This window comes from Amphiprion ocellaris, chromosome 18 (assembly GCF_022539595.1).
Source record: "Amphiprion ocellaris isolate individual 3 ecotype Okinawa chromosome 18, ASM2253959v1, whole genome shotgun sequence".
In the NCBI taxonomy this organism is placed as follows: domain Eukaryota; kingdom Metazoa; phylum Chordata; class Actinopteri; family Pomacentridae; genus Amphiprion; species Amphiprion ocellaris.
The window spans coordinates 6,542,300-6,570,295 of record NC_072783.1 but is presented as its reverse complement, the minus strand read 5'-3'; the positions used below and the strand labels follow the sequence as shown (position 1 = coordinate 6,570,295).

Here is a 27,996-nt window from a genome sequence, read left to right as displayed (position 1 = left end):
GGATGCCAGCTGAGGAGGTTTTCACACTGAAGAAGAAATGCTGAAGCTGAATCTGATGAAATGTGTTTTTAAAGTGTGAAAAGGAGGCTGGAACAGGAACCGTTTTCTGATCGTGATCCGAACCTTAAACCAGATGTTCCATCAGATCTGGGGCTCAGAATGAAAACGACCTCAGGAAGTCGCTCAGGCTGAACGGGTCGACGTCAGGACAGAGGCCAGGTCCGACAGCACCAGACGAGACGGGAAGTGTTGCTGGAAAATGGCGGCTGAAGACAGAGCTGGACAAACACTCGCTGCTGTAGAGCACCAAAGATGGACAACGGCTCAACCCGAAGCGTAGCACCAAAACGACGACAAGGAGGAGGAGACCGACCACACAGGAGGAGGTTGTGTTTGGTTACAGTGACACTAATCTGTGTCAGTCCAATAAAATCTACCACATCAGACAGAAGGTTCCACTTAACAGTCAGGTACAGGAACTTGAACTGAGTTCTACCTTCAGACTGTGAATATCTCCAGAGTTCCAGGTCCTTGAAGTCCATAGAGGAGAACGTCCACTGGAGAAAGTTCTAGAGTAGACAACTGGACAGTTGTCGGTCGGTCTACTCTCGAACTTTCTCCAGGGGACGTTCTCCTTTCCTGCTTCCAGTCTTTAAGTTTCGTCTCACTTAGAACATTCCAGGTCCTTCAAGTCCATAGAAGTGGGTCCAGATTTATCATGTTTTCATGGACTTTATCAGAACTTTATCAGTCCAGCAGATAGAACCATGATATTTAGGAGGAGAAACACATCCGAGTTCTGGTAAAAACTGACACCAGATCAGTTTAAATCCATCCAGGTGTGTCAGTCTGAACGCTGGACCTAATTTCTGTTCATTTCCTCTCTAACCAACTGTGATCATCAGTATTATGGGATGTATCCTAGTGTGAACAGTTTGGAGTCCAAGAAACAATCATTGGTTCCCTGGATGTGTATCTGGTTTCTGATAATTCACCAGAGAAAATGTTAAAAAGGTCATTCTGAGTAAACTTTAATGTTGGGAGGTGGTTGGTCAGAACTGTTGTAGATGTAAAAAAAAACCAGGAACATCTGGAGACACCATTCAGTCTGTGGTAAAATCACTTTAACTTTGAGGACTGTAGCTTTTCTGGACTGACCCACCTGATGATCAGACTACATCCAGCTGGTTCTGGTTCTTTTCTTCATGTCACCAAACAACTTCTGACTATGAAACCATCCATCAATCAGTCCAACACCACCAACTACTGGATCTGTTGAACAAATCTGATTCAGACATCTGGAATCGGAGTTCTGTTGGTATTTGCTCCTGTTCAGCCTCTTCCTGTGAGATCGGACTCTACTCAAAACCTCCAGATCAATGATTACGACTGGTAGAAGCACCAAACGAGAGGACGGAAATCAGGCGTCAGGACTAAAAGTGGTTCCCACAACAGAGACGCTTCAGTCACTTGGACAGATGTTCAGAGATGTCTGGATTTACTGATCGGTGAAACTGACGGCACCAAAACGAAGAGTTCACAGACCCGATGAGATGCATCAGTTAAGTCGTAGAATTCTTCAGTAAAACGCTGGACGAGCAAGAGGAATCTTGAAATAATAACAATCCAAACGCCTGAAGAAGAATCAGCGGTCCCTATTAAGACTGGTGCATGAAAATGGAACCACTGGTTTGGACTGAAGCTCTAATCAGACCTGACTGGAGATTCTCTCTGGACCCTGCTGAACCTCCAACCGTCGTCTCTGGCGTTAAAGGTAAAAGTTGCAAAGATTTAAGTGCTTAAACATCGATTAATATTCTACGGACAGAGTAATAATCATCGGGTGACACCGTCTTTGACCCTCAGGACTACGTTCCCTGGAAAAACAGCATCTGTTCACCTTCTCTGGACAAGCTTCTCCGACTCAAGAGGTTCTGATCGGACCTGAAAGCTTATATTCTCACTGGAAACCACAGTTTAACTGAGACATCGCCGCTTTAGAACAGCTCGATCAGCACGATGCTCTTGGATGGACCACTGGAAATATTTACAAGGATTCAGTAAAGCATTGGTTCTAAACTCCAGCCGCCCGGCGACCCGGACACCAAAAACCCAGTACTGTGCAGTGGAAGGTTTCAGGACATCGGCCTACATGTAGGAATGATTACACTGTGTGTTTGTCATTTAGCTTAATGATTGATATAGTCAGAGTACAACAAAAATACATTTCTGGTAGCTGATTGGAGAGAATCCTTCTGTGCAGACAGATGGACAGAAGCATCATGTGATTGATAGAACTGCAGCAGATTGTGAAGTTTGTCTTCTGCATTGTCACATTCAAACAGCAGCTTGCTGCTTCTCTCTGAGCATTGCTTCCACTCAGTTCTTCACCAGCTCAGACCTGAGGGTTTGGACCAGTAAGTCCAGTCTGGACATGAGTCACAGATCTGGAAAACATGCAGTTCTGGGGTCTGGAGGTTCTCTGATAAGCAGAAACTCAATAAGGATTAAAACATACATTTCCTGGGATTTTATAGTGTTAGATGTTCCTGAAAGCTTCAGAAGACAGTAACTGCTCTTCTGGTTTTAGTTGAAGATGTTTGAAACCGTCATGAAATGTCTTCATGTTTGTGAAACATCTCAGTAGGAAACTGGACTTTTCTCTGTGGTTCTAGAAGACGTTTCATGAAACGTCTTCCTGAACCAGAAAGAAAAGTCCCATTAGCTTCTACTGGAGCTCTGCCATCATCTTAAACTTCACAGACAAGAGGTCCAGAGATTATTATTCTTGGTCCAGAACTCTCAGACTGATCCAAACCTGTAGCATCCAGATGTTCTGGTTGATCAATTAAAAACGTCGAAACATTCTAGTTTCCGCTCGTATGTTGTGATTTGTGATCTGGAAACTAAGTTAAAACCACCTGCGTTCTGTAAAACTGGAGATTTAAAGCTCCTTTCAGAACAGAAATATGCAAAATCTAAAGAGATACTTCAATCAATTTATCAATTTTCTGATTTCTTTCAGTCCAATTAGTTTCTGTTCTATTTAAAATAAATCTAGAAGTGACTTTGGGGAAGACGGTGATGCACAGAGAGAAGCATCAACACTGAGATCCAGATGAACCAAAGTGAAGCCTGCAAAGGAAAACTAAACCAAGACCGGTCTGCAGAAAGTCTCCTAGAACTGCTGAGGGAGGAAGGAAGGAAGGAAGGAAGGAAGGAAGGATGGAAACATGGGGATTTGTCCAACAAACGTGGTCGCTAAAGAAGTCTACTTGTCTTTCTGTATATTCAAGTTTTACTCCTTCAATTTCTCAAACCTCCTGTCTGTTCATTCATCCATCACTCAGTTGGCCCCACCCCCTCACCTCTAACTGCCCATGATTGTCCAGGTGTGCGCCGAGTAGAAGACAGGAAGGGGCGGGGCTTATGTTCTGACCGGAGCTCTTTGAATGCAGAGTCTCTCAGATCAGTTGTGGTCCGTCGGTTGGTTTTATTCCCCGTTAGAGAACCACAGCCCGAGTCAGGCTGTGGTTCAGCGCCGTGTGTACATACATACATACTGTGTACATATATATATATACATATATATATATATATATATATATATATATATATGTATATATGTGTATATATATATATATATGTGTATATATATATATATACATATATATATATATATGTATTTATTTATATATGTATATATGTACACGTGTGTCAGACTTTAGTGATCTGGTTGTGGTGGTCATCTTCGAACGGCTCGTTCTCAGGGTCTGAGTCCGTCGTGTCGGAGTAACGGTAGTGATCCGGTTCGTTGTCGCTGACGTCCGGCGTCACCGAGGCCGATGTGCTGCCGGCGTCACAGTTCGATCCCTCCTCCACCGTCTTGGTGAAGTAAAGTTTTACCTGAAGCAGAAAACAGAAGGTGAACCGATGGAGTCAGTCCGATTTAGAACTCTGCTGCTCAGTAAAGGCCTCTATGAACACCAACATCTAGACCTCTTTGAACATCAACATCTAGACCCCTATGAACACCAACATCTAGACCCCTATGAACACCTAGACCCCTATGAACACCAACATCTAGACCCCTATGAACACCTAGACCCCTATGAACACCAACATCTAGACCCCTGTGAACATTTAGACCTCTATGAACACCAACATCTAGACCCCTATGTACACCCACTAACATCTAGACCCCTATGAGTACCCACCAACATCCAGACCTCTACGAATACCAACATCTAGACCCCTATGAACACCCACCAACATCTAGACCTCTATAAACACCAACATCCAGACCTCTATGAACATCTAGATCCCTATGAACACCAACATCTAGATTAGAGGTCAACCGATATGGGATTTTCAAAGGCCGATGCCGATACAGATTTTTAAAAAAATTTTCAGCCGATGGCCGATTGTAGAAGCCGATTTTTAAGGCCGATATCCTTTTTTTTTTTTTAAAGCACGTTGATTACAAAAGGCAATTTAAACACTAAAAGTATATATGTATATATTACAAATTAAATACACTGCATTTTCTCTCTTACCAAGAAACAAATCTCTTACATGTTTTTTTTTTTTACCAAATAAGCAGGTGTGGAGCGAGGATTGTTGTTGCCTGGCTCACTCGCTCCGCTCATGCTCCTCTCTCTGAGTGCCGGGGGTCCTTCTAAGGGAAAAGTGGTTGCGGCAGCTGCCAGTACGGGTGCCTGATCACAAATCGGCTTTTTATTTGTAAATATCAGCGGATGGCCGATATTGAAAAAAGTCCATATATCGGCCCAAAATATCGGCCGGCCGATATATCAGTCGACCTCTAATCTAGATCCCTATTAACACCAGGTTCTGTTTCCTACCAACAAATACAAGTCTTACCTTGAAGTTGGGGGAGAAGTTCCTGTTGGCCTTGTCCTTGTTGGCCTTGTCCAGGTCGTTCTTGGTCAGAGTCAAAATCAGATATTCTCTGTCGTTGGTTTCGCTGCCCGCTGTCGTCATTGCAAGGTTCTGGTGTGTTCTGTCAGTCAGTTCTCGCAGCGTCCCGGCGCTGCCGTTCTCCATCCTGTCAGGTTCTCCTCGGGCCCAGGGATGAAGAACGTGTTGACCCAGAAGTGGAACATCTTTTCCTGGAAGACAGAACAAGAGGAGGCTGAGGAGATGTTCAGATTTATCTTCAGACCGACACCTGGACAGATTTAAACTGATCTGTTGTCAGTTTTTCCCAGAACTTCATGTGTTTTCCCTCCTAAAATGTCATGTGTTTATCTTCTGGACTGATGAAGTTCTGAGGCTCAGAAATGATGGAAAAAATTCATTAAAAAGTGATAAATCTGGTCCCACTTCTATGGACTTCTATGGACCTACCGACAACTGTACAGTTGTCGGTAGGTCTACTCTAGAACTTTCTCCAGGGGACGTTCTCCTCTATGGACTTCAAGGACCTGGAACTCTGGAAATATTCACAGTATGAAGGTAGAACTCTTATTAATAAAGTTACTGGAGATGAAGAACCAGAAGTTCTGAGGAACTTTAGGAAGATTTAGTTGATTTTATTCAAAATGACTCAATAGCCCCAACCTTTAACTGATCTAAACCTGAACCTCCTGATGATGGAAGACTGGTTCCTCATGGTCCTCACCTTCTTCATGACCTTGTTCTGTTTGTGGAAGAACTCCACCTTGATGTCTCCACAGACAGGCAGCGGCTGAGGAAACTCAAACAGCATCAGTTTATCTTCTCTCCTGGTGTGAGTCGGAGTCGACGTGTGGATCTTCACCTTCAGCTGGTACACCACGAACTGAGGGTCTGCAGGAGAACATAGAACACTGAGGGTCTGCAGGAGAACAGAGAACACTGAGGGTCTGCAGGAGGAGAACAGAGAACATGAAGACAGACTCACTGCAGGTTCCTCCGGTGAACATGGGGATGGTCTCGAAGAGCATCTTGTGGAACAGCAGAGCAATGGGTTTGTACTGCAGCTGGTTCCTCAGCAGGAAGCTGTAGTAGACCACGTAGCGCCGCTGGCTGGGGATGGTCACGCCCTGAACACAGAACCAAAAGAACCACAGCTGTTGTTCTGAAAACACACTTCAGGACTTGGAGGTTCTGCAGATTTAACCCGACAGAAACAACTCTGATCTAACAGCTGAGGTTCTGGGTTTGTCGTCGTTCTGTGGTTGGGTTCTGTCACGCAGTTTATTTCTTCTATTGTCTTTTGTCTCTTTCAGGTTTCATTGGTCAAGTTGTGGTCAGTTTCATTTTGCTGACGTAACTGTCTTTCTGGTAGTTTTTTTGTCTCTTTCTGGTGTTATTTTTTCTTTCTCGTAGTTTTTTTTTGTCTCTTTCTGGTAGTTTTTGTCTCATTTCTGGTAGTTTTTTGTTTCGTTCTGGTGAGTTTTTCATCCTCTTTCTGGTAGTTTTTTTGGCTCTTTCTTGTGGTTGATTTTTTCTTTCTGGTAGTTTTTTTTTTTTTGTCTCCTTTCTGGTAGTTTTTGTCTCCTTTCTTGGTAGTTTTTCGTCTCTCCTTGGTAGTTTTTCCGTCTCTTTCTCGGTGTGTCAATGTGTGTTTTTTGGCTCTTTTCTAGGTAGTTTTTCAGCTCTATTGTTTGGTATGTTTTTTTTTGTCTCTTTCTGGTAGTTTTTTTTTTGATCCTTCCGTATGGTAAGTTTTTTTAGTCTCTGGTATTTTTTTGTCTCTTTCTGGTAGTTTTTTCGATCTCTTCCTGTGGTGGTTTTTTTTTCGTCTCTTCCTTGGGTGGTTTTTCCCTGTCTCTTTGTCTTGGGTAGTTTTTTTTTGCTGTCCGTCTTTCCTGGGTAGTTTTTTTTGTTCTGCTCTTCTGGCTAGTTTTTTTTTTTGTCTCTATTCTGGTGAGTTTTTTTTGTCTCTGTCTTGGTAGTTTTTTTGTCTGTGTCTGGTAGTTTTTTGTCTCTTTCTGGTAGTTTTTTTTGTCTCTTTCTGGGTATTTTTCTTTTGTCTCTGTCTGGTAGTTTTTTTTTGTCTCTGTCTGGTAGTTTTTTTTTTGTCTTTGTCTGGTAGTGTTTTTTGTCTCTTTCTGGTAGTTTTTTTTGTCTCTTTTCTGGTAGTTTTTTTTGTCTCTGTCTGGTAGTTTTTTTGTCTGTGTCTGGTAGTTTTTTGTCTCTTTCTGGTAGTTTTTTTTTGTCTCTTTCTGGTAGTTTTTTTGTCTCTTTCTGGTAGGTTTTCGCCTCTTTCTGGTAGATTTTTTGTCTCCTTCTGGTAGTTTCTGTCTCTTTCTGGTAGTTTTCCGGTTACCTTCTTGTCGCGGGTCCGGACCTCTCCGTAGAAGTCGAGTGCCTCCTGGGCCTCCTGGAACTTCCCGCGGTGCAGTAGGTAGGCGCAGATCATGGACACCGGTGCGCCCCTTGCCGGCCTTGCAGTGGATGGCAGCGACGTGCTGCTCATCCTCACTGAGCCACTGGTCCAGGTCCTCACAGAACGGCTTGATGAGCTCCAGCTGGGGAGGGTTGTGGTCCTCAAATGGATACTGAGCCACTGCAGAGACAAGGAGAGACATCAGGCTGAGAGACGCCTCGACACATAGGGACCGACCCAGGCAGCCACCACGCCTCCACCACACTCACCTCGACAGTTGAACTTGGACGTGTCGTAATGTCGCTCTGCACACCTGTGGATAGAAAGCAGATTTACCGCAGCAGGTTACAGATCGCAGTAGTTTAAAACACGGACACGAGTACAAATATCAGAGAACAGAGGTGTCAGTGCAAGTTACAGTTCAATGTTCCAGATAAACATGAAGAGAGCACAACTCAGCGGCATACATTCAGCATGGTGAAACATCTACAGCTGATGAGCAGAGCAGAGAGGAAACATGGAGACAGAAGAACATCTACAGGATGAGGAGATCGTAGGAACTTCAGGAGAAACTAACTGGAGGTTCTGGAAGACACTTCTCTTGGTTTCTCCTAAAGCTCCTACAACTACCAGGACCTGGATGACCGAGAACCTCCACCAACATTAGTTCAGAGTTGGTTTTACGTCACATTTGGTCATGTTACTTGTTCTTTGTGGTCATTTGTTTGGTCCCTTTGGAACACTGTGTAGATGTTTTTGCCTTTTTTAGGTTATTTTACTTCTTTTATCATCTCTGAGTCCTCTCTCCTTCTTCATGCTGTTCTGGTTCCACAGAGCTGCAGGACATTAGATTGAAAACTGAACCTACAGTTGTAGTTTCATGGTTCTGTCGGTTCACAGACCTTAGAGGAACATCTGCTGCAGGTGTTTATTCAGAGTTTAGTTGGTGTAATAAAGTTAAATCTCTGTTCTGTTGGTTCAGAGATGAATAATGACATCTCCTCTAGCTGACATGAAAACACACAGAGCAGCTTCATCTGTGGAGTTCACAGGGTTTGATTCCTTCTGAGATGTTTCTGGATTCAAAGCTTTTCCTAAAGTTCCTTCACAGAAAGAATAAAACAAGCAGCAGCAGTGAGTGTGTACTTACAGATTGTAGATCTTATAGTGATTCTTGTGCTTTGAATCTAAAAACCTGAAAGACACAAACAGACCAACAGCTTTTATTCTCTCGAACATTTCAGCTGACTGACAGCGTCACATTCAGACATTAAGATAAAACAGAAATAGTAAAGTTGGCCTTTTTTCGTCTATTTTTGATACTTTTTTGTCTCTTTCACACCTTTACCTGCCACATCGACAGGTGAAGAGGAATCAAAGGTGAACGTACCGAACGACGTCATCGATGTTGTTTCTATAAACTCCTTCCAGACGCTCTGCAGGAAAACCCATCGCTATGATGTTCGGATAAATGTCTGCTCACTGTGTTCAGGAAACACCTGGGGAAGGTTTACCTGGACACAACCTGGAGAACGTTTACCTGGACACAATCTAGATACACTTGAACACATCCTGAACACACCTGGACACAACCCGGACACAACCCAGACACACCCTGGACACAAAACAGAACACAACCAGGACACATGATGGACACAACCAGGACACTACCTGGACACAACCCGGACACAATCAGGACAAAACCAGAACACAAACAGAATACAATAAGGACACAACCTGGACACATCGTGGACACAACCAGGATACAACCTGGACAAAACCAGAATACAACCTGGACACAATCAGGACACAACCTGGACACATCCTGGACACAACCTGGACAAAACCAGAACACAACCAGGACACTACCTGGACACAAACAGAACACAAACTGGACACAACTTAGACACAACCCAGACACATTCAGGACACAACCCGGACGAAGCCAGAACACAACCTAGACACATCCTGAACACAACCAGGACACTAACAGAACACAACCTGGACACTAACAGAACACAACCCAGACACTACCTGGACACAATCTGGATTTAAATTAGACCGTTTTCTAATGGAGTTTGGTTTGATGACGGTTCATTCTAGAGCTGATGAACTCATGATTATCTCATTTTCTGGAATAATCGATCAGCTGTTTGGTCCCGAAAATGTCTTTAAATGTTGAAAAATGTGCATCAGTTTCCTCAAATGTGCAAAGATCTTCAGTTTACTGTCACAGAGAAGGAAAGAAACCAGAAAATATTCACTTTAAGGAGCTGAAATCACAGACTTTAAACTGTTTTAATGAAAAAAGGACTCAAATTGATTATCAATATAGTTGGTGAGTAGTTTAGTAGTTGATTACCAATCGATTGATCGTTTAAGCTCTAATTATCTTCAGTCTAGATGGAAACGGAAAATCAGACAGTATCACTTTAATGTCACTCAATAAGAAAATCAATAAATATTCACATTTCAGAAACTGAAACCTGTGATCAACTTGTTTGTTCTAATCAATTACTAATATTCATTAATACATGTACAATTAATTCTATCCTGACAACTGAAGTGGATTATATTAAATGATCTATATCTAGCTGTTAGCTTAGCATGTTAGCAGCTGCTCACAAGCTAATACCCGTCTTTACCTGCATCACTGCTAACACACCTGAGCTAAACAGCTGCTAACTCCAGCTAGCTCCAGTCAGACCGAAGTCCGCTCAGAAAACGGACGATTTAAGGCAAATTATTCATATTAACAGGAGACATTTACAGCTGCTAGAATCTGACAAACATCAGCAGACCATCAGCCGAATATTAGCAGAACACTGGCCGAATATTAGCCGAACATCAGCAGAATATTAGCCGAATATCAGCAGAACATTAGCCGAAAATCAGCCGAATATTAACCGAACGTAAGCCGAATATTAGCCGAATATCAGCCAAACATCACCCCCACAGAAAGAAACTGACACCTGACACCTTTCTGTATAATTCTAGCTTCTCCAGCAGATAAAACCTCCAGCTGACTGGTTCTGGACGTCCGGACCTTTCTACCGACTGTCTGAGTTTCATGCAGCTTCACTAAATCTCTACTTTTATGAACGGATTTCTGTATTGAAGGATACAGGTCAGGTCCAGGTCGAAGCCGTCCTCCTGGTATCTCCTTTTATTCCGGCTCACGATTTCTTTGATTAAGGCGGCAGCCATTTTTTGAGTCCCCGGCCTCCGGTGAGGTCTATTACCGGGTTGGAAAGCACAGAAGACCGCCTGGACTCCTCCGGAGCCTCCGCTGTCTGGTCGCCGGGGAGAGAAGCTAACTGGGACGGCTAGCCCGGAGCTAGCTGGCCAGCAGCCTTCCAGAAGGTTTAGAAATTAATAAAATAAAGCTGAATATTCTTCCGGTGAGTCACAAGAGCCAAAAACTCGATCCTAACGGGGGAAGAACGGTCCCGTTATCCGTCCTCCTCGGTGCCTCCCTGCGAGCTGCGGTGCTACAGATGCTAGCCGGCCTGCTAGTTGACAGGCAGCCCGGCCGTCGGTGCTGTTTTCTGGGTCAGAACAAGGCGGCGTCGGGGCCTCCTCCCTGCTCCCGCTGCGGGCCCCGCTTTCCAGGTCCCCCGCCCAGAGACAAAACCATCCGCGAGTCGTTCCTCGGTCCGGAGCCGGTTCTCCAGGCGTCGGACGGATCCAGTCGGACGGTTCCCGGCCTCGGAGCGCAGAGCAGCCGCCGTGATTGGACGCAGATCGGCGGAGAGAAAATCTGTCCGCGCGGCAGAGCAGAGCGGCAAACGCGACGACGCACGCGTCAAGTCGGCGGCAGGAGCAGCGCGCATCCTGTGCCGCCTTCAAAACAAAAGACTAACCCAAAACTTCAGATTTTAACTTAAAGCTCCAATTTAATGGAAGTCAGAAACCGTAGACTGACTGAGAAAAATAATAAAACAGTAAAAACAGCTGAAAACAACAAAACAGTACAACAAAGACTTTTTAAAGACTTGTTATAACCCAGTATGATCAGATATTAAATTTCAGTCACATCAGAATAAATGCAGGCCGAATAGAATGGCAACAATACATCAGTACAGCACTCAGTGACATAAATAAAAATAAGAAGTAATGCTTGTATTGTATTGCAGATAAAATTGAATTAAACTTTCATTGAACATTGTGCTTCATGAATTTACAGTGAAACAAAAATATTTATTTAATGACAAATCATTGATATGACATAGTCCAGAAAGCAAGATTAAATTGATGTGTTTTACATTAGACAGAGAATAAAACTCAAACATTAAAATCCAGCAGATCAGAAGTGCTTCCATCACGTACTGTGAGAATCTGCAGAAAGCTGGACCATCTGTTACTGTCTCACTTAGATAGCACTAAATACTTCTGGTACTTTGTAATGTTGTATATACTACCCAAGATTTTATTAAGATTAAAGTGTAAAACGGGTTAAAGGAGAATAATTTAATGTTTCTGCTTCTCAGAGATTTTATTTCTACAACTTGGATTGATCAGTGACTGTATTAGTTGTTTTTTCTTTTTATTAAAATCGGATTTTAACAAATAATTTTGTTCCAATATCTAATTTATTATTTTCATTATGATCTATTTAAACATGTTTATTTTAGTTATTACATTATTTTTCATTTACATTTGATTTTTTAAAATTAATTTTAGTTTATCTTAATAAAACATTTGATCAGCATGTTGTTCAAATTATTTTTTATTAAAAATCCCATGTGTTCTACAGTAAAGCCTCAGTATTAATGAGGGTTTATTAATCCCAGTAAAACGACAGATTACATCATCTTGAGCTGGGTTTTTATTTTGTAAAGCTCGCCGCCCTGTGTTGCTGCGTCACTGTCTGACTTGATGACGCTTCTTGTGAACCAAACACATCCTGTCAGCGCAGGGTTGCCAGGTGCTGATGGCCTCATCCTCGCATTGAAAACCTCCATCAGCAGACACCTGAATCCCCCTCAGACCTGGCAACTACCGGACGTTATGTAACCAACCCCGGGGCCGCAGCGGCGGACCTCGGCCCAATGTCAGCCGCTTTACCGGGGATCCACCGGGTCCGTGCGTCCGGTGATTTAACGGCGCTGGAGAACCGGAGACTGATTCACTGAACGGACCTCTGAGTGGATCAGCGGGGCGACACCGACACCCGCAGGATATAGACGGTACTGCAGCCGGAGTACTGGAGTACTATGTACCTGCAGTACAAGATCTATGCAGTACAAGTACACACTACAGTCAGATCCATTCTGATTAAGTAAAAGTACTCGGTTGGTGGCAGTAGAAGTACACCGAAGGTGGCAGTAAAAGTATTCGGTAGGTGGCAGTAAAAGTACTCGGTAGGTGGTAGTAAAAGTACTCGGTAGGTGGCAGTACTGAGTCGTAACTTGGTTTTCCGGTTAAAGGACCGTAGAAGAAGAAGAGCATCCAGCTGCCGCACTAGAACCTCCGAAGAAGAAACCGAGGAAGTACCGGACTGTCAGCGGGAGGTGAGGGTCTCATTTTACCGAAGAAACTCTCGGTTCCTGGCGTTCTGTTCTCCAGGTGTATCCGGAGCCGTCGGTGCTCCGCAGCGGATAAATCCGTGTCTTTAACCGGTGTTGAGCCGCTCCGTAACACCGGGGAAACTGGAAGGTCAAGCTAATGCTAAAGCTAGCCTCTCTCCACACCATCTGTTCGGTTTCATGGTACAGCACCGGGGGGCCCAAAGGGGGGCCCAAAGGGGGGCCCGAGGGCCTCCGGGAGGTCCGGGATGGGCCCCGGTGTGTCCGCTGACACATGAAGGGCAGGCTGGTTAGTTTCGTACCGACGGTTCCGGTGATGAGACACGATCACGTAACCGAGAACTTTTCACCAAAATCCTGTGAACTTTTGCCTGATTTAGAACTTTTTCCCTTCCGGTCCGACAGACACATCTGTGGACCGGAACCGCACATCAGAACCGAGGCACCGGAAGCTGCTCTTGCGTTAGGCTGCATTCAAAAGGACTTTATGAACCAATTACAGTTGAAAACTTGAGTCTGATCCCGAACAGAACCGAAACCAGGCGGACTAACACCACTAGGGTTGCCACTTCTCAGAAATGAAAATGAAGGACGGCCACCACGGCTCCTAGGGGCTTCAGTTCAGTAAAGTTGGAAAGATTATCACAGATTCAGAATTCTGGCATAGATAACTCATTAGATATAGGTTGTCAAAACTTAAACGATGCCTCTTTTCCATCGTTGTAAGGTAGACAATGTGCTACAAGCCCAGTTTTAGCAAAAGTAGCTATTTTTCAAGTTGCAGGAATAAGATTGGTGTCAACAGGAGCCAGTAGAAGGCTGCAGTGATTTTGGTGACACTACAGTGTATAAAAGTGAAGTGTTTGAATATTTGTGTCTCTCTTCGCTATTACAGCGGTTTTGGAATTTGCAGACCACACCTGTCCACAGCCGATTGCGCATAAACACCAATGTTATTTCTGCAGCTACTATTGATAATACTGGGCATGTAGCACATTGTCTACCTTACTATGATGGGAAAGAGGCATCGTTTATGTTTTATAACCTATATCTAATGAGTTATTGATGCCGGAAGTCTGAATCTGTGAATATCTTTCCAACTTTACTGAACTCGGGGCCACTGCCAGCCAAGGAGTGATATATTTAATTTTGAAAAAAAGCATTTAGCCATACGTAATGCTTTAAGTGCTTTACTAACACGAAACTAAGAATTTTGTATTGTTTTCTGATCACAGGTTCTGTTTGAAAGGAAGTGGCATCATTTTAAACAGTGAAACCAACTAATAAAATGTAATGAGCAACCAATGTGCAATACTGGACTCTGCAAAAATATAAACTAACTGCAGAATACTGGACAAAGAAATTCTCTACATTTTTTTTCATCTAAATCTTACTGTAACATAATTAATGTATTGCTTTATTTATGTGTGTATGCATGAATTTATTGATTTATTTATTTAGTACTGTTAACATATCAGAGTTCTGAGTGAGTTTTTCTTTAGATAGTCATCATTTACTGATTACATGTAGGCTATTAAGTAAATGTTTATTAAAAACTAAAAAGCATTAAAATTAATAAACAACTTAGGCATTTATTGAGTCACTAAACTAGTGTAGAGTCTATGGCCACATCAGTAGGATTACAAGCATCCTCTGGTAAATTCACAACCAGATACTGATGTCTCTCACCATAAGGACTTCAGTACACAGAGAAGCCTGAGATCTGTCCGCTCATAGATATGAATAAACATCTTATGTATATATCTATGTATCCGCTGGACCTCGCTACATAGGTCTTATGAAGATGAAATTGGTTGCCCTTAATATTTCCTGTGTTTTATTTTGTTCATTATACGATTTGGATGAGTGTGTGACAGATGTATATGGGACATTCATGAAAATACGGAACAATTTGCAACAATTAATTATCAAATAAACGACCATTCCAGGTGCCCGTATAGCTCAACGGTTTAAGTGGGTGACCCATGTACAGGGGCTGGTCCCCGACGCAGCGGCCCGGGTTCGATTCCCGCTCGCGGCCCTTTGCTGCCTGTCCTCCCCCCACTCTTCTCCCCCATTTCCTGTCTGTCTTTCACTCTGCCTATCAAATAAAGCCGAAAAAAGGCCAAAAAATAACTTAAATTTTTTTTAAAAAAATGACGATTCCATATTTTAAGGGACGGGTGGCAACCCTAGACACCACAGGAAGTCCAACAGGATCAGAACCAGTTTACCAGCAGCAGCTTCAGGTCCTAATAACAGCAGTTTGGTGACTTTAGTGGTTCTAGAACCCTCTGATGATTCATTCTGGTTTCTGGTAGAAAGACGGTCAGTCAGCTGATAAACTTGCTGATAAACTTCTTGAACAGAAGAAGTTTGAACCAAAAGCACTGATTCCACTAAATGTGAACCTTTAAGTACTTGTGGCTGTAGTGTGAAAGTAAAAGCTGCTGATGACTAACCCTGTTTCTGCAGCACCTAGAGAACAGCTGAGCGTCGCCATGGTGCTGAGGGAGGTTCCCGCCGAGAACATCGCCCGTCCTCTGGGCAGGAACGAGGTCATCGGCCTGCTCTTCCGTTTGACCATATTTGGAGCCGTCACCTACTTCACCATCAAGTGGATGGTGGACGCCATCGACCCGACCAGGAAGCAGAAGGTGGAGGCTCAGAAACAGGTGAGGGCCAGTTTTACCTTCACAGTTTCAGGAGAAACCAGCGGGACGTCTCTGGAGGTTGGAAAGATCCTCTTGAAGGTTGACTGAAAACTTGCATAAAATGGTTCAAAATTTGTCCAAATATATTATAAAATTGTCCAAAATGACCAAAAATATGTCCAAAATTATAAAAAGGTCAATAAAATAAATACAGCATGACTCAAACAGTGAACAGAGGAGCAGGTTGTTGGAGATCCATTCAGCATAGTGAAACATCTACAGACGATGAGCAGAGGAAACGTGGAGATGGAAAAACATCTACAGGATGACTGCAAAGAGACACAAAACAACAAAAATGAGACACAAAATGACAAAAACAAGACACAAAATGACAAAAATGAGACACAAAACTACAATAACAAGACCGAAAATGACAAAAGCGAGACACTAAACGACAAAAACGAGACACAAAATGATAAAAATTAAACAAAACGACAAAAATGAGACACAAAGCGACAAAAATGAGACACAAAATGACAAAAACAAAACAACAGAAACAAGACGCACAACGAGAAACGAGATGATAGTGCACCGAAAATGTAAATGTAAATTTTACGTTACATTTAAAATGTAACTTAAAATTTGTGCAAAATTACCTTAAAATTGTCCAAAACCACTTAAAATCTCGTCTACAACGGCTCAAACTTTGTTCAAAATGATAAAAACTTCTATAAAATAAAGTTAGCATGGCTCAGAAACAGAGAACAGAGGAGCAGTTGTCGTAGATCCATCCAGCATGGTGGAACATCTTCTACTGACGATGAACAGAGTAGAGAGGAAACGTGGAGATCAGTAGAAGCTCCAGGAGAGACCAACTGGAGGTTCTGAAAGACGTTTCTCCTGAAGCTCCTACAACTACCAGGACCTGATGACTGAGACATCTTCACAGGTGTTCTCAGATTTCTACTTCCTGTTCGCAAAAGCTTCAATGAATCGACTTCCTGAGCAGCTGAAGTCAGTCAGTCTGTTAGTTCTTCTTAAAGACGTTGAGATGTGTCTGGTTGATGAACCTCGAAGACACGTTTCTTGTCTTCTAAAATGATGAAGCCATTTCCATTCAGATCAAAGCTGCCGTCTTTAAATACATTTCTAAATGCTGATTAAATCCAGAATTAGTTGGTGCTGCAGCGGTTTGTCAGGAAATAGGAAATGTTTTGTCCACCTGTCAGTCGTTTTTAAGAAAAAATGCAAAATATTTCAACTTTTTCATTTTTTCCATCGATTATTTTTAACCTTTTCCTGCTTTATTTTGCCATAAACTGAAATGAAAAGCTGTTTAGAAGTTGTTCAGTTGGTTTTTACCACTTTCAGATATTTGACACAATAGTACAAATAGTTCAGAAATCTGCAAATAAAAATCAGGTGTTTTCTTTTAATGACGAAGAGGATCGTGTGATTGGCTGAGAGCTCCAGGACAGCCTCTGATTTGTTGGTTTCTTTGTGTGTGTCAGGCGGAGAAGCTGATGCGTCAGATCGGAGTGAAGAATGTGAAGCTGTCGGAGTACGAGATGAGCATCGCTGCTCACCTGGTGGACCCACTGAGCATGCAGGTACCTCCTCCATCCAGGTGTGTTCAGTCCAGGGTGTCCGACAGGTGAGACGTGACCTCTGACCTCTGTGTGCAGATCACCTGGAGGGACATCGCCGGGCTGGACGAGGTCATCACCGAGCTGAAGGAGACCGTCATCTTACCTGTCCAGAAGAGACACTTGTTCCAGGGATCCAGACTGCTGCAGCCACCCAAAGGTCAGGATCTGCCCACCTGTCAGCTCGTTAACCAATCACCTGTCAGCTCGTTAACCAATCACCTGTCAGCTCGTTAAACAATCACCTGTTCTTTCGTTAACCGATCACCTGTCAGTTCGTTAACCAATCAGCTGTCGGCATGTTAACCAATCAGGGATAATGTTCAGAACTCTACCGGACCATAATCTCGTCCTGTTGTCATGGTAACAGGCGTGCTGCTGTACGGGCCCCCTGGATGCGGTAAAACGCTGATCGCCAAGGCGACGGCCAAGGAGGCGGGGTTTCGCTTCATCAACCTGCAGCCGAGCACGCTGACGGACAAATGGTACGGAGAGTCACAGAAACTGGCTGCTGCCGTGTTCACATTGGCTGTCAAGTTGCAGCCGTCAATCATCTTCATCGATGAGATCGGTGAGTGGTCAGTTAGTGGGGTGTGTGGCCTAAAGCAGGAGGGGTGGGGCCTGGTGGTGAGGGCGTGGCCTGGTGAATGAGGGGTGTGGTCTGGTGGGTGAGGGCGTGGCCTGGTGAATGACGGTGTGGTCTGGTGGGTGAGGACATGGCCTGGTGAATGAGGGTGTGGTCTGGTGGCTGAGGAGTGTGGCCTGCCCAGGGGGCTGCAGTACCTCCTCCGTCCAGCAGGTGTCAGAACTCTGGTTGTGTTGGATCAGACTCGTTCCTGAGGAGCCGCTCCAGCTCGGACCACGAGGCCACGGCCATGATGAAGGCTCAATTCATGAGTCTGTGGGACGGACTGGACACCGACCATCACTGCCAGGTAGGTTCTCACGTGTTGGGTGGGCGTGATCAGGTGTGGGCGTGGTCTAGTGTGCTCTGAATATGACTGACGGAGGTTTTGTGTCAGGTGATCATCATGGGTGCCACCAACCGGCCCCAGGACCTGGACTCTGCCATCCTGAGGAGGATGCCCACCAGGTTCCACATCAACCAGCCGGTACGTAGCTCCACCAGAACCAGCAGAACCTGAAGGATCAGAACCATGACTCACAATGTTCTTCTTCTGCAGAGCGTGAAGCAGCGAGAACAGATCCTGGGGTTGATCCTGGAGAACGAGAGCGTGAGTTCCCCCCAAGAACCAGTTCACCTGATCCACTTTTATCAGTTCAGAGTTCTCCTGATCCTGAATCAGATCGCCCTCTCTGGTTCTGATAAGCTCATTGGAGTTTGATTGCTCCTGTCTGTCTGCAGGTCGACTCGTCGGTGAACCTACATGACGTTGCCAAGGAAACGGATGGTTTCTCAGGCAGTGACCTCAGAGAAATGTGTCGTGATGCGGCGCTGCTGTGTGTCAGAGACTTCGTCCACAACCAGAGCGACAGGTACGACCCAGTGATCAGCTCGGTTTCTATAGAACGTCCTCAGAACCTCCTGGTTCGTTATCAATGATCAGAGTTCTACCTTCCTACTGGGAATATCTCCAGAGTTCCAGGTCCTTGAAGTCCATCAAGGAGAACGTCCCCTGGAGAAAGTACTACTTACTATAGTTGTCAGTAGGTCTACTCTAGAACTTTCTCCAGGGGATGTTCTCCTTTCCTGCTTCCAGTCTTTAAGTTTAGTCTCGCTTAGAACATTCCAGGTCCTTGAAGTCTATAGAGGTGGGTCCAGATTTATCACTTTTTAATGGACTTTTTCAGAACCTCATCAGTCCAGCAGATAGAACCATGACATTTAGGAGGAGAAACATCTGAGTTCTGGTAGAAACTGACACCAGATCAGCTTAAATCCATCCAGGAGTCACAGTCTGATGAATAAATCTGGTTTGTCTTATTAAATGAGACAAAAAACCAAAACCGAGACACAAAATAGTGGAAAAGCAAACAACAGAAGACGACACCAGCGAGACGAGATAAGAGACTAAAAAAAAATCAGACCAAAGACACAAAATAAGTACAAAAACACACAAAACCACAGAAAGAAAATTACCGCAAGATATAAAATCTAACCGTCTTCTATTGTCAGGTTCTGATTGTTAGTATTATGGGATGGGTCCAACTCATAATATTAACAACCAGAGCTCTTTTTGGTTTGTTTTGTGTCTTTCTGTGATAACACTTTGAATAATACTTTTTTTTTTTTGTAATTTTGTGTGTTTTCACATCTTTTGTGCCAATTTTAAGTCTTTTTGTGAATATTTTCCTTTTTTTTAGTGATTCTGTGGGTTTTTGTTGCGATTTTGAGTTTTTCAGTGGTAATTTTGCATCTTTTTCTGGGTAATTTCAAGTTTTTTGTGCCAATTTTGCATCTTTTTGTGGTTATTTCGCATCTTTTTGTGGTTATTTTGTGCCTTTTGTGGTTATTTTGCATCTTTTTGTGGTTATTTTGTGTCTTTTTTTTTGGTTATTTCACATCTTTTGTGGTTAGTTTGCTGTAATAGAGTCCTAGAAACAATCATTGGTTCCTGGATGTGTTTCTAGTTTCTGAAAATCGACCAGAGAAAACTTTCAAAAGGTCATTGTGGGTAAACTTTAATGTTGGTAGGTGGTTGGTCATCTGGAGATGTTTATTATTGTCTATTTGAGTCATATTTCATATTTAATCTCCTCAGAATGTAGAACTGGCTCTCCTGTTGAGGAGTTAAACCCTGATGGAGTCCAACACCTACAACGGTGTTTCTGTTTACCTTTTACGACTGGAAACTATCAACGAGAATCTGAAGCAAACAAACATGACAGGAAGTCCTTCAGATCCTTGTGGTATTTACTGATGATTATTGGTTATTGATCAGCTCTAATCTGTGTTATTGATCTCTCAGTGCTTCAGAGGACTTCATCCGTCCCATCCATCAGTCCGACCTGCAGAAGGCCATCGGTAAGATGAAGAAGTCCAAGTCGGCCGGTGGACACGGCGCACTGCTGCACGCCGCTCTGGACTGATCGCTGCCGCGGGTTCCATTCCCAACCGGCGGGTTCTCCGTGTGCCACCGTTTGATGTTTTTATTTCTCCAGCCGACCTGTTGGCAGCGCTCAGTTTCCACAACCAGCCGTGGAAGAATCCAGAACTCTGAAGCACACAGGATGGTTCCTCAGCCTCAACCAGAACCTCAGAACCTTTGACCCACATCTGAGACGCTCTGAGGAGTCTGAATACTACAGTACCCAGGAGCCTCAGCTGCTGTTGCCATGGAGATGCCTCTGTCCTCAGCAGTGATGTCAGACTTATAAGCCTGCGACTCCCTGATCGATAATCAATACGGTTATTTATGGGCAAATAAATTGGAAAAATCCTAATGAGGTTTTTATTCAGCAGAAGTTTAGTTTAATAATGTGGAACTCAGTTTAATAAAGGTTCTCTAAATTCTGAGCAGAACCACGGCTTTAATGTGGGTTCTGTTTCCTAAAAGGTTCATTAATCATCAGAACAATAAAAATGTCCTTTAAAAGAACAAATCTGCATTTTAAACATCCTTCACTGATTATTTATCGGAGCCCATTTACAGTTCAGTTTTTACTTTATTCTCCTTAAAACTGGGCCGCAGCCCGGTTCTGGTCAGAACCCGCTGCCCGGTTCTCCTGTTTTAAAGTGTTTACTGTGTAAAATAAAGATGTAAACGTGTTTGTTTCTCATCAAGTGTACTTTTTCTTCGGGTTCTGTTGGACAGGAACCAGGATCATTAATGTTTAGTTTGGTTCTGGAAAAGAGAAAAACTGAAAGATGAACTTCCAGAATCTTCAGGAGGGTTTTTTTTTTATTGGTTGTGAGTTATGATGTAAAACCTGCTGGATGATGTAATAAACTGCTTGAAACGTGACTGATGATGTCATTGTTGGTTTAAATCGGACGAATGAAAAAACGTGAATCTGTAACAGGAAATTGTTCACAGGAAGGAAAAACTAACTCTGAATGTTGAAAACCTTTTAGTAAATTCGTCCACCAGTAAAACCAGTTTGATTAAAGAAACCTGCAGAAGTCAAGATTTTGGCCCTAAGATAACCGACATAAAAGACCAAAAACCGGCTGAAAATGAGAGAAATTTGACCAAAATGACTCAAAAATGCTCTGGAATGACTCAGAGTTTGTTCAAAATTATTAATAAAATAGTCCACAACTCAAAAACTGTCCAGAATGAATGTTAACAAACTTAAAGACACTGAAGTGTGAAAACCTTTAATTAAAGCCGTTCACCAGTAAAACCAGTTTCATTAAAGAAACCCGCAAGAGTCACGATTTTGGCACAAAGACGTTGAAAACATCTCAGAACATCTGAAGATCAGAGTCATGATGATAAAAGGTGAATAAATTAAAGATAAAGCTGCTTCCTCCAGCAGCTCCATGGGAATAATTAAGACACTCCTTGTCTGCTCCACCTGATCTACTAGAGGTTGGATCTTCTCTGAGCTTCTAGACGTTCCCATCCTTGGTTAGGTTCCTTCAGTTCTGCTGCTTCAAACTGAAGAATTCCTGAATTTGCAGAGTTCAGTTGGAGAAAAATGTCAAAGACCAAGATTTAAATTACAGGAAGAAAATCCCTCTGAACTAAAAAACCCACAGCAGGTCAGAACATCATCTCATCTTTAAAAATAAATCAACACGACGATGACGATCAGCCAGAAACAAGACAGAAGAATCTTCAGATTTGAACCTTCATGAGGAACCAAACCTGAGCCTGAAATCACTTCAACTTCACTAAAAATAAAATGATTCTGTAAGAAAGATTCTCATCACAGCTACTGGAGAAAAACATCTACAGGATGAGGGGACCTCAGTCCAGAGAAGAACATCTGAGGACACTTTAGTCCAGAGTTTAACATCTGAGGAGACTTTAGTCCAGAGTTTAACATCTGAGGAGACTTTAGTCCAGAGAAGAACATCTGAGGAGACTTTAGTCCAGAGTTTAACATCTGAGGAGACCATAGTCCAGAGTTTAACATCTGAGGAGACTTTAGTCCAGAGAAGAACATCTGAGGAGACTTTATTCCAGAGTTTAACATCTGAGGAGACCTTAGTCCAGAGTTTAACATCTGAGGACACTTTAGTCCAGAGTCTAACATCTGAGGAGACTTTAGACCAGAGAACAACATCTGAGGAGACTTTAGTCCAGAGTTTAACATCTGAGAAGACTTTAGTCCAGAGTTTAACATCTGAGGAGACTTTAGTCCAGAGAACAACATCTGAGGAGACTTTAGTCAGAGTTTAACATCTGAGGAGACCATAGTCCAGAGTTTAACATCTGAGGAGACTTTAGTCCAGAGAACAACATCTGAGGAGACATTATGGTTCAGGTTTTATGTTTCTGTAAAATAAATAGATTATTTTCCATCATTCTGTTCCTGCAGAACTTTAGCTGAAACATGAGATGCTGGAGTTCAGACTGTGATTAGGCGGTGGCTGTGAGTGGGCGGGGCTTGGTCCGACAGGTGTGTTAAGGCCGTGGTGGTCCGGAGGTCGGAGGCCCTCAGAAGTTGCGGGTCTCAGAGCTCGGTGTTGGGGCCGCGGCCCCCGGACCTCCCCTCACACTCCCTGTGGAAGTCGCAGCCGTCCAGCAGGTGGCGGTAGGTGGCGCGGACGTCGCGGTACAGTGGCGCGTCCTCCGCCTGCAGCCCCGGGAATCGAACCGGCGACTCGTTGACCAGCAGCTGTAACCGCGGTCCTCGCTGGCAGTCGAACAGAACGAATAGCAGGTTGGCGGCGTACGGGACGATCTGACTTGTCCGGAAAGTCCGACCTGAGACAAGACGGGAGAGTTCAGACCGAAGGCAACGGTTCAGAGATATCCTGCTGAGGATCAGCAGCTCCGTTATCAGCGTTTATTTAGCGTTCAGGCATTTAATCAACTCTTACACACATTTTAACAAAAACTTTCAGATAGTATTCACTGTTTTATTTAAATCTTTCAGAAACATTGTTCAGGAGTTTGGCTTACATTTTTTCCAGACATTTCTTCAGTATTTTGTAGGGCTGGGACTTTAACGCGTTAATTTCGATTAATTAATTACAGCAAAAATAACGCGTTAAAAATAACGCAATTAATTGCACCCTCCTCAGTTCCCTCATTTCTGGCACACCGGTAACTCTGATGAACACTCCAGCCCAGTAGGTGGCGGTAATGAACCTAAAGTCTGTTTGTAGCCATGAAGAAGAAGCACAGGAAGCACTGAGTGAAGTCAGACACTGGTGAACAGTGAAGGAAGACGAGATTGAGCTTGTTGGGCAGAAAGTTTCCTTTTAAAAATCTTCCTGATGGCAGCTTGGATAAAAGCCTGGTTGTGTGCAAATTGTACAACAAAGAGTTTTCTGATCACTGTGTCACTTCAAGCCGACGGTATCACCTCAATGTAAAACATGTTGCTGTTAGCACCAGAGCTAACGTTAGCTACGAGTCATGCTAACGGCTAACGGTGTAGCCATCCCATAATAGACCACTTTTCTAGACAGTGCTTGAGTTTACAGAAAGTCTTAAAATGTTGAATAAAATCGCTATAATTGCACTTAGATTTGCAGTAATCTGTGAATGTAGCAGACAGATGAAAAATGCAGATAAACAGAAATGAAACATTTTTGTGGTTTAAGTTTTTACTCCGTGGAGGCTCTGCCTCCTTGGAGGAGGAATAACCTAAACAACAAAAATATCTAATTTAATAACTTGATTATAAAATTTTTGTTTATAAAACAAATACATATATAAAAATTTATATTCCTATAAAAAGAACCATTGAAATTATACCATTTATCAGACCCAGAAAAGATGAAACCGAGTGAATCTCTGGATTTTCAACTTTCTGAAGCTCCTTGAACTACTTATGCTGATTTTATGTGCCATACAGTGGAAAAAACAACAAAATTCAGGCTTTAAGTCATCAAAATCACTTTTTTCTATATGTTCCATTTTCTTTTTTTAAAATAAATTTTAAATTATAAACACGTATATGTCTATTCATTGATTCAACTGTCAACCACAATTTTATTTAAATTGAAAAACTTCACTTATTGTGTCAAATATTGCTATTTGACAAAACTGCAATTGCGATTAATTAATTACAAAGCCTGTAATTAATTAGATTAATTTTTTTAAAGTCGCGTCCCACCACTAGTATTTTGTTACATTTTCCAGCTATTTTCTTACTATTTTCAAAGCTTTTATTAACATTTTGAGACATATTTTCAGGTATTTTGTTCATTTTTCTGAGACGTTTCAATTCCTTTCAGTGTTTTATTTTTTTTTCCCCACATCTTTTTACCGTTTTTACTGAAACGAATATTTTCAACACATTTTGTCTTTTAGAGACTTGTCACACCCTGGTCTCTGATTGGATGTAGTGGTGATGGGCGGGGCTTGCATACCGTGCTGTGATTGGTAGTTGCTGGCTGTGGGCGGAGTCTGGTCCTTGTAGAGTCCCAGTAGGGAGAGGAGTGGGAGGAGCGTCTCAGCGTGACCCACCAAGATGGAGGCCGGCTCTGGAGACGCATCCGTGGACCTGAAGGACACGATCAATTAGTCAGCCGATCAATCGATCAATCAGTCAGCTGATCAATAATCAGTCAGCCGATCAATCAGTCACCTAATCAATAATCAGTCAGCCGATCAATTGATCAGTCAGTCAGCCAATCAGTGATCAGCTCTGATGAACGACAGAAAGGTCACTGACCTGCGAGGACGTCCAGCTTTATCGAGAGTCCTGAAGACATGATGGAAGAGAGGACAGCTGGACAGACCGCTGATCACATGACCATGAGAGCGTTTCCAGTACTGCTTCAGATCCGACTGGTACTCCAGAACCTGCAGACAAAAACCAGGGACAAGTTACCCTGAATACCTGCAGACTAGACTGAGGGACAGTTACCCTGAATACCTGCAGACTAGACTGAGGGATAAGTTACCCTGAATACCCGCAGACTAGACTGAGGGACAGTTACCCCATTACCTTCAAAGTATACTGAGAGAGAAGTTAACCTGTAAACCTGATATTCAGCTCTTCCATTGGTTCTGGAAACTTTCAGATATTCTGATCAAACCTGGACCAGTTCTGAACCGTTCGCTGTTCCACATTTATCAGAACAAACAGAAACGTTCCGTTAACGTGTCGAACCTTAGCGTCGTTCTCGTCGAACAGGAAGCACCATGGAGAGTGGACGGACCTGATGGACAGCTCATAGGAACACAGGAAGAAGGCAGCTTCCACCAGATCTACGGCAGGAACACAGGGACAAACTTCAGTTCTAGAACGTCTCCGTCCTCAACATCTACTCAGATCTACCAGGGACTATTTTAGACTGTTTACAGATGTTTATCAGGAATTATTTTAGACTGCTTACAGATGTTTATCAGGGACTATTTTAGACCGTTTACAGATGTTTATCAGGGACTATTTTAGACCGTTTACAGATGTTTATCAGGGACTATTTTAGACTGTTTACAGATGTTTATCAGGGATTATTTTAGACTGTTTACAGAGGTTTATTAGGGACTATTTTAGACTGTTTACAGATGTTTATCTGGGATTATTTTAGAATGTTTACAGATGTTTATCTGGGATTATTTTAGACTGTTTACAGATGTTTATCTGGGATTATTTTAGACTGTTTACAGATGTTTATCAGGGATTATTTTAGACTGTTTACAGAGGTTTATTAGGGAGATTTGCATTTTTGTGTGTTTCAGTTTGTGCATATACTATGTGTATAATGTGTGTATATTGTGTATATACTGTGTGTATGTGTGTGTATATTGTGTATATATACTGTGTATATAATGTGTGTATAGTGTGTATATACTGTATATGATGTGCATACTGTGTGTATAGTGTGTATATACTGTATACTGTGTCTATATACTGTATATTATGTATAATGTGTATAGACTGTGTGTATAATGTGTGCATAGTGTGTGTATATACTGTACTATAGTGTGTATATACTGTATACCTGGTGTGTATTGTGTGTATACTGTATACCTGGTGTGTATTATGTATATACTGTATTCCTGGTGTGTGTTATGTATATACTGTATACCTGGTGTGTATTGTGCGTTTACCGTATACCTGGTGTGTGTTATGTATATACTGTATACCTGGCGTGTATTGTGTGTATACTGTATACCTGGTGTGAGGCGGTGCTGAGGAAGGCCCAGCCTCTCAGCCATCCTCCTCCTGACAGCCTCCATCTCCTCTCCATGTTGGAACTTCTCCACCTCCATCAGCGCCGTGCGGTTGTTCTCCACGCCCTCCACGTAACCACGGCAACGCTCGAAGAACCGCATCAGCTCGTCGTCCAGCTCGTGGTCGTACTCCGGAGGAGCGTCTGTGGCGAGAACATCAGTGAACACCAGAACCAGAGCCAGCGTTTCCCAGCATGCCTCAGAGCCCCGCCTCACCGTGGCGACCGCGGCGCCGAAGCCCGTCCTGGAACGCCTCCACGCTGCTCACACACCGGTGCTTGGAGCTGCTGACGAAGGACACCCTCCTCTTCCTCACGTTCTCCTCCGACAGCAGAGATGGAAACAAGACGGACAGACGGACAGCCAGGTGGAGGAGGTCCTCCCTGCCCTTCATCACCAGCTGACCTGAGGAAGAGGAGCACCTTCATCATCATCATCTTCAACACCTTCATCATCATCACCTTCATCATCATCATCACCATCAAATACTTTTATACTTATACTACTTATATACTATATTTACTGTAGTAATTTAACAGTATAACTGTAATGTTTACTATAGTACTTTAACAGTAACTATAATATTTACTGTAGTACTTTAACAGTATAACTAATGTTTACTGTAGTACTTTAACAGTATAACTGTAATATTTAGTACAACAGTATAACTTTAATGTTTACTGTGGTACTTTAAGAGTATAACTTTAATGTTTAGTGTGGTACTTTAACAGTATAACTAATGTTTACTGTAGTACTTTAAAAGTATAATTGTAATATTTACTGCAGTACTTTAACAGTAACTATAATATTTACTGTAGCACTTTAACAGTAACTATAATATTTACTGTCGTACTTTAACAGTATAACTGTAATATTTATTGTAGTACTTTAACAGCATAACTGTAATATTTACTGTAGTACTTAACAGTACAACTGTAATGTTTACTGTCGTACTTTAACAGTATAACTGGAGACTCTGGGGACTATCCTGGGACTATCTGGCGGCTCGTGGTGCGCAGGTCTCCGGGTCTCTCACCGTCCATGTCCTCGGTGTACCAGGCCTCCCACCGGCTCTGGATGTCCCGCAGCCAGCCCTCGGAGCCCTCGGAGCCTCTGGCCGCTTCTGTCCGGACCAGCTCGCTCAGTTTGTGGATCCTGCGGATGTTCTTGACGGTCGGGTAGCGGCTGCCGTGGCGGATGACGGCGGTGAGGTGGACCGGGGAGCAGCGCTCGGTGGGCGGCGGCCTCAGGACTGACATGTTCACGGACAGAACGTCCCGCAGCAGCCGCGGGTTCACGTCCTCGTACCGGGTCTTGGTGCCGAAGTACGCCGCGATGTGCGGGATGTCTGCCGGGGAACAGCCGGAGAGGCGGCCGAGGAGAAGGCAGAGAGCCGCCGGTAGGAGCACGGACAGCATGTCGGAGCGGAGCCGGGACACCTGGAGCGGGTGCGCGGAGGAGGGTACCGGTTACCGGAGGCGGGTATAGGACACCTGGAGGAGAGTAACCGCCAGCTGGAGTACCGGACACCGGAAGAGGGTAACCGTCAGCTGGAGAACCGGA

At 43.4% G+C, this 27,996-nt stretch overlaps 3 protein-coding genes and 1 pseudogene across 8 annotated transcripts in view; 1 reads left to right on the top strand and 3 right to left on the bottom strand.

Annotated features, from left to right (window-relative positions):
- nudt13 (nudix (nucleoside diphosphate linked moiety X)-type motif 13) overlaps positions 1–27,996 on the bottom strand; it is a 73,109-nt gene that overhangs the window by 2,661 nt on the left and 42,452 nt on the right. The gene's annotated exons all lie outside the window — the stretch shown is intronic.
- LOC129347416 (phosphatidylinositol 3,4,5-trisphosphate 3-phosphatase and dual-specificity protein phosphatase PTEN-like) lies at positions 3,688–11,124 on the bottom strand (annotated as a pseudogene).
- Positions 11,318–27,996, bottom strand: LOC111585457 (multiple inositol polyphosphate phosphatase 1-like). 2 transcript variants are annotated; one of them, XM_055004667.1, is made up of 7 exons: positions 27,470–27,996; positions 26,650–26,838; positions 26,376–26,576; positions 25,367–25,464; positions 24,926–25,056; positions 24,621–24,754; positions 11,318–15,847 (listed from the first exon to the last, which is right to left on the bottom strand). In XM_055004667.1, exons 1-7 carry the CDS (start codon positions 27,849–27,851, stop codon positions 15,837–15,839), a joined length of 1,146 nt encoding a protein of 381 aa, XP_054860642.1. In that variant the 5' UTR covers positions 27,852–27,996; the 3' UTR covers positions 11,318–15,836. The 2 variants fall into 2 exon arrangements, with proteins under 2 accessions (XP_054860642.1, XP_054860641.1); XM_055004666.1 differs by lacking the exon at positions 11,318–15,847 and adding an exon at positions 21,431–23,004.
- Positions 13,030–21,090, top strand: LOC129347417 (outer mitochondrial transmembrane helix translocase). Its single transcript, XM_055004668.1, has 10 exons — positions 13,030–13,153; positions 15,340–15,539; positions 17,030–17,128; positions 17,204–17,324; positions 17,535–17,735; positions 17,993–18,099; positions 18,187–18,276; positions 18,349–18,399; positions 18,531–18,661; positions 20,095–21,090. Exons 1-10 carry the CDS (start codon positions 13,045–13,047, stop codon positions 20,213–20,215), a joined length of 1,230 nt encoding a protein of 409 aa, XP_054860643.1. The 5' UTR covers positions 13,030–13,044; the 3' UTR covers positions 20,216–21,090.

Excerpts from the sequence above, each read along its gene's own strand:
- LOC129347417 (XM_055004668.1), top strand. The coding sequence starts at position 13,045 with ATGGTACAGCACCGGGGGGCCCAAAGGGGGGCCCAAAGGGGGGCCCGA. Across the intron at positions 17,325-17,534 it reads ACTGCTGCAGCCACCCAAAG|GCGTGCTGCTGTACGGGCCC; the intron begins GTCAGGATCTGC and ends TCATGGTAACAG. Across the intron at positions 18,400-18,530 it reads TGATCCTGGAGAACGAGAGC|GTCGACTCGTCGGTGAACCT; the intron begins GTGAGTTCCCCC and ends GTCTGTCTGCAG.
- LOC111585457 (XM_055004666.1), bottom strand. The coding sequence starts at position 27,851 with ATGCTGTCCGTGCTCCTACCGGCGGCTCTCTGCCTTCTCCTCGGCCGC. Across the intron at positions 25,465-26,375 it reads TCAGCACCGCCTCACACCAG|ATCTGGTGGAAGCTGCCTTC; the intron begins GTATACAGTATA and ends TTCCTGCCGTAG. Across the intron at positions 25,057-25,366 it reads TCGACGAGAACGACGCTAAG|GTTCTGGAGTACCAGTCGGA; the intron begins GTTCGACACGTT and ends TTTTGTCTGCAG.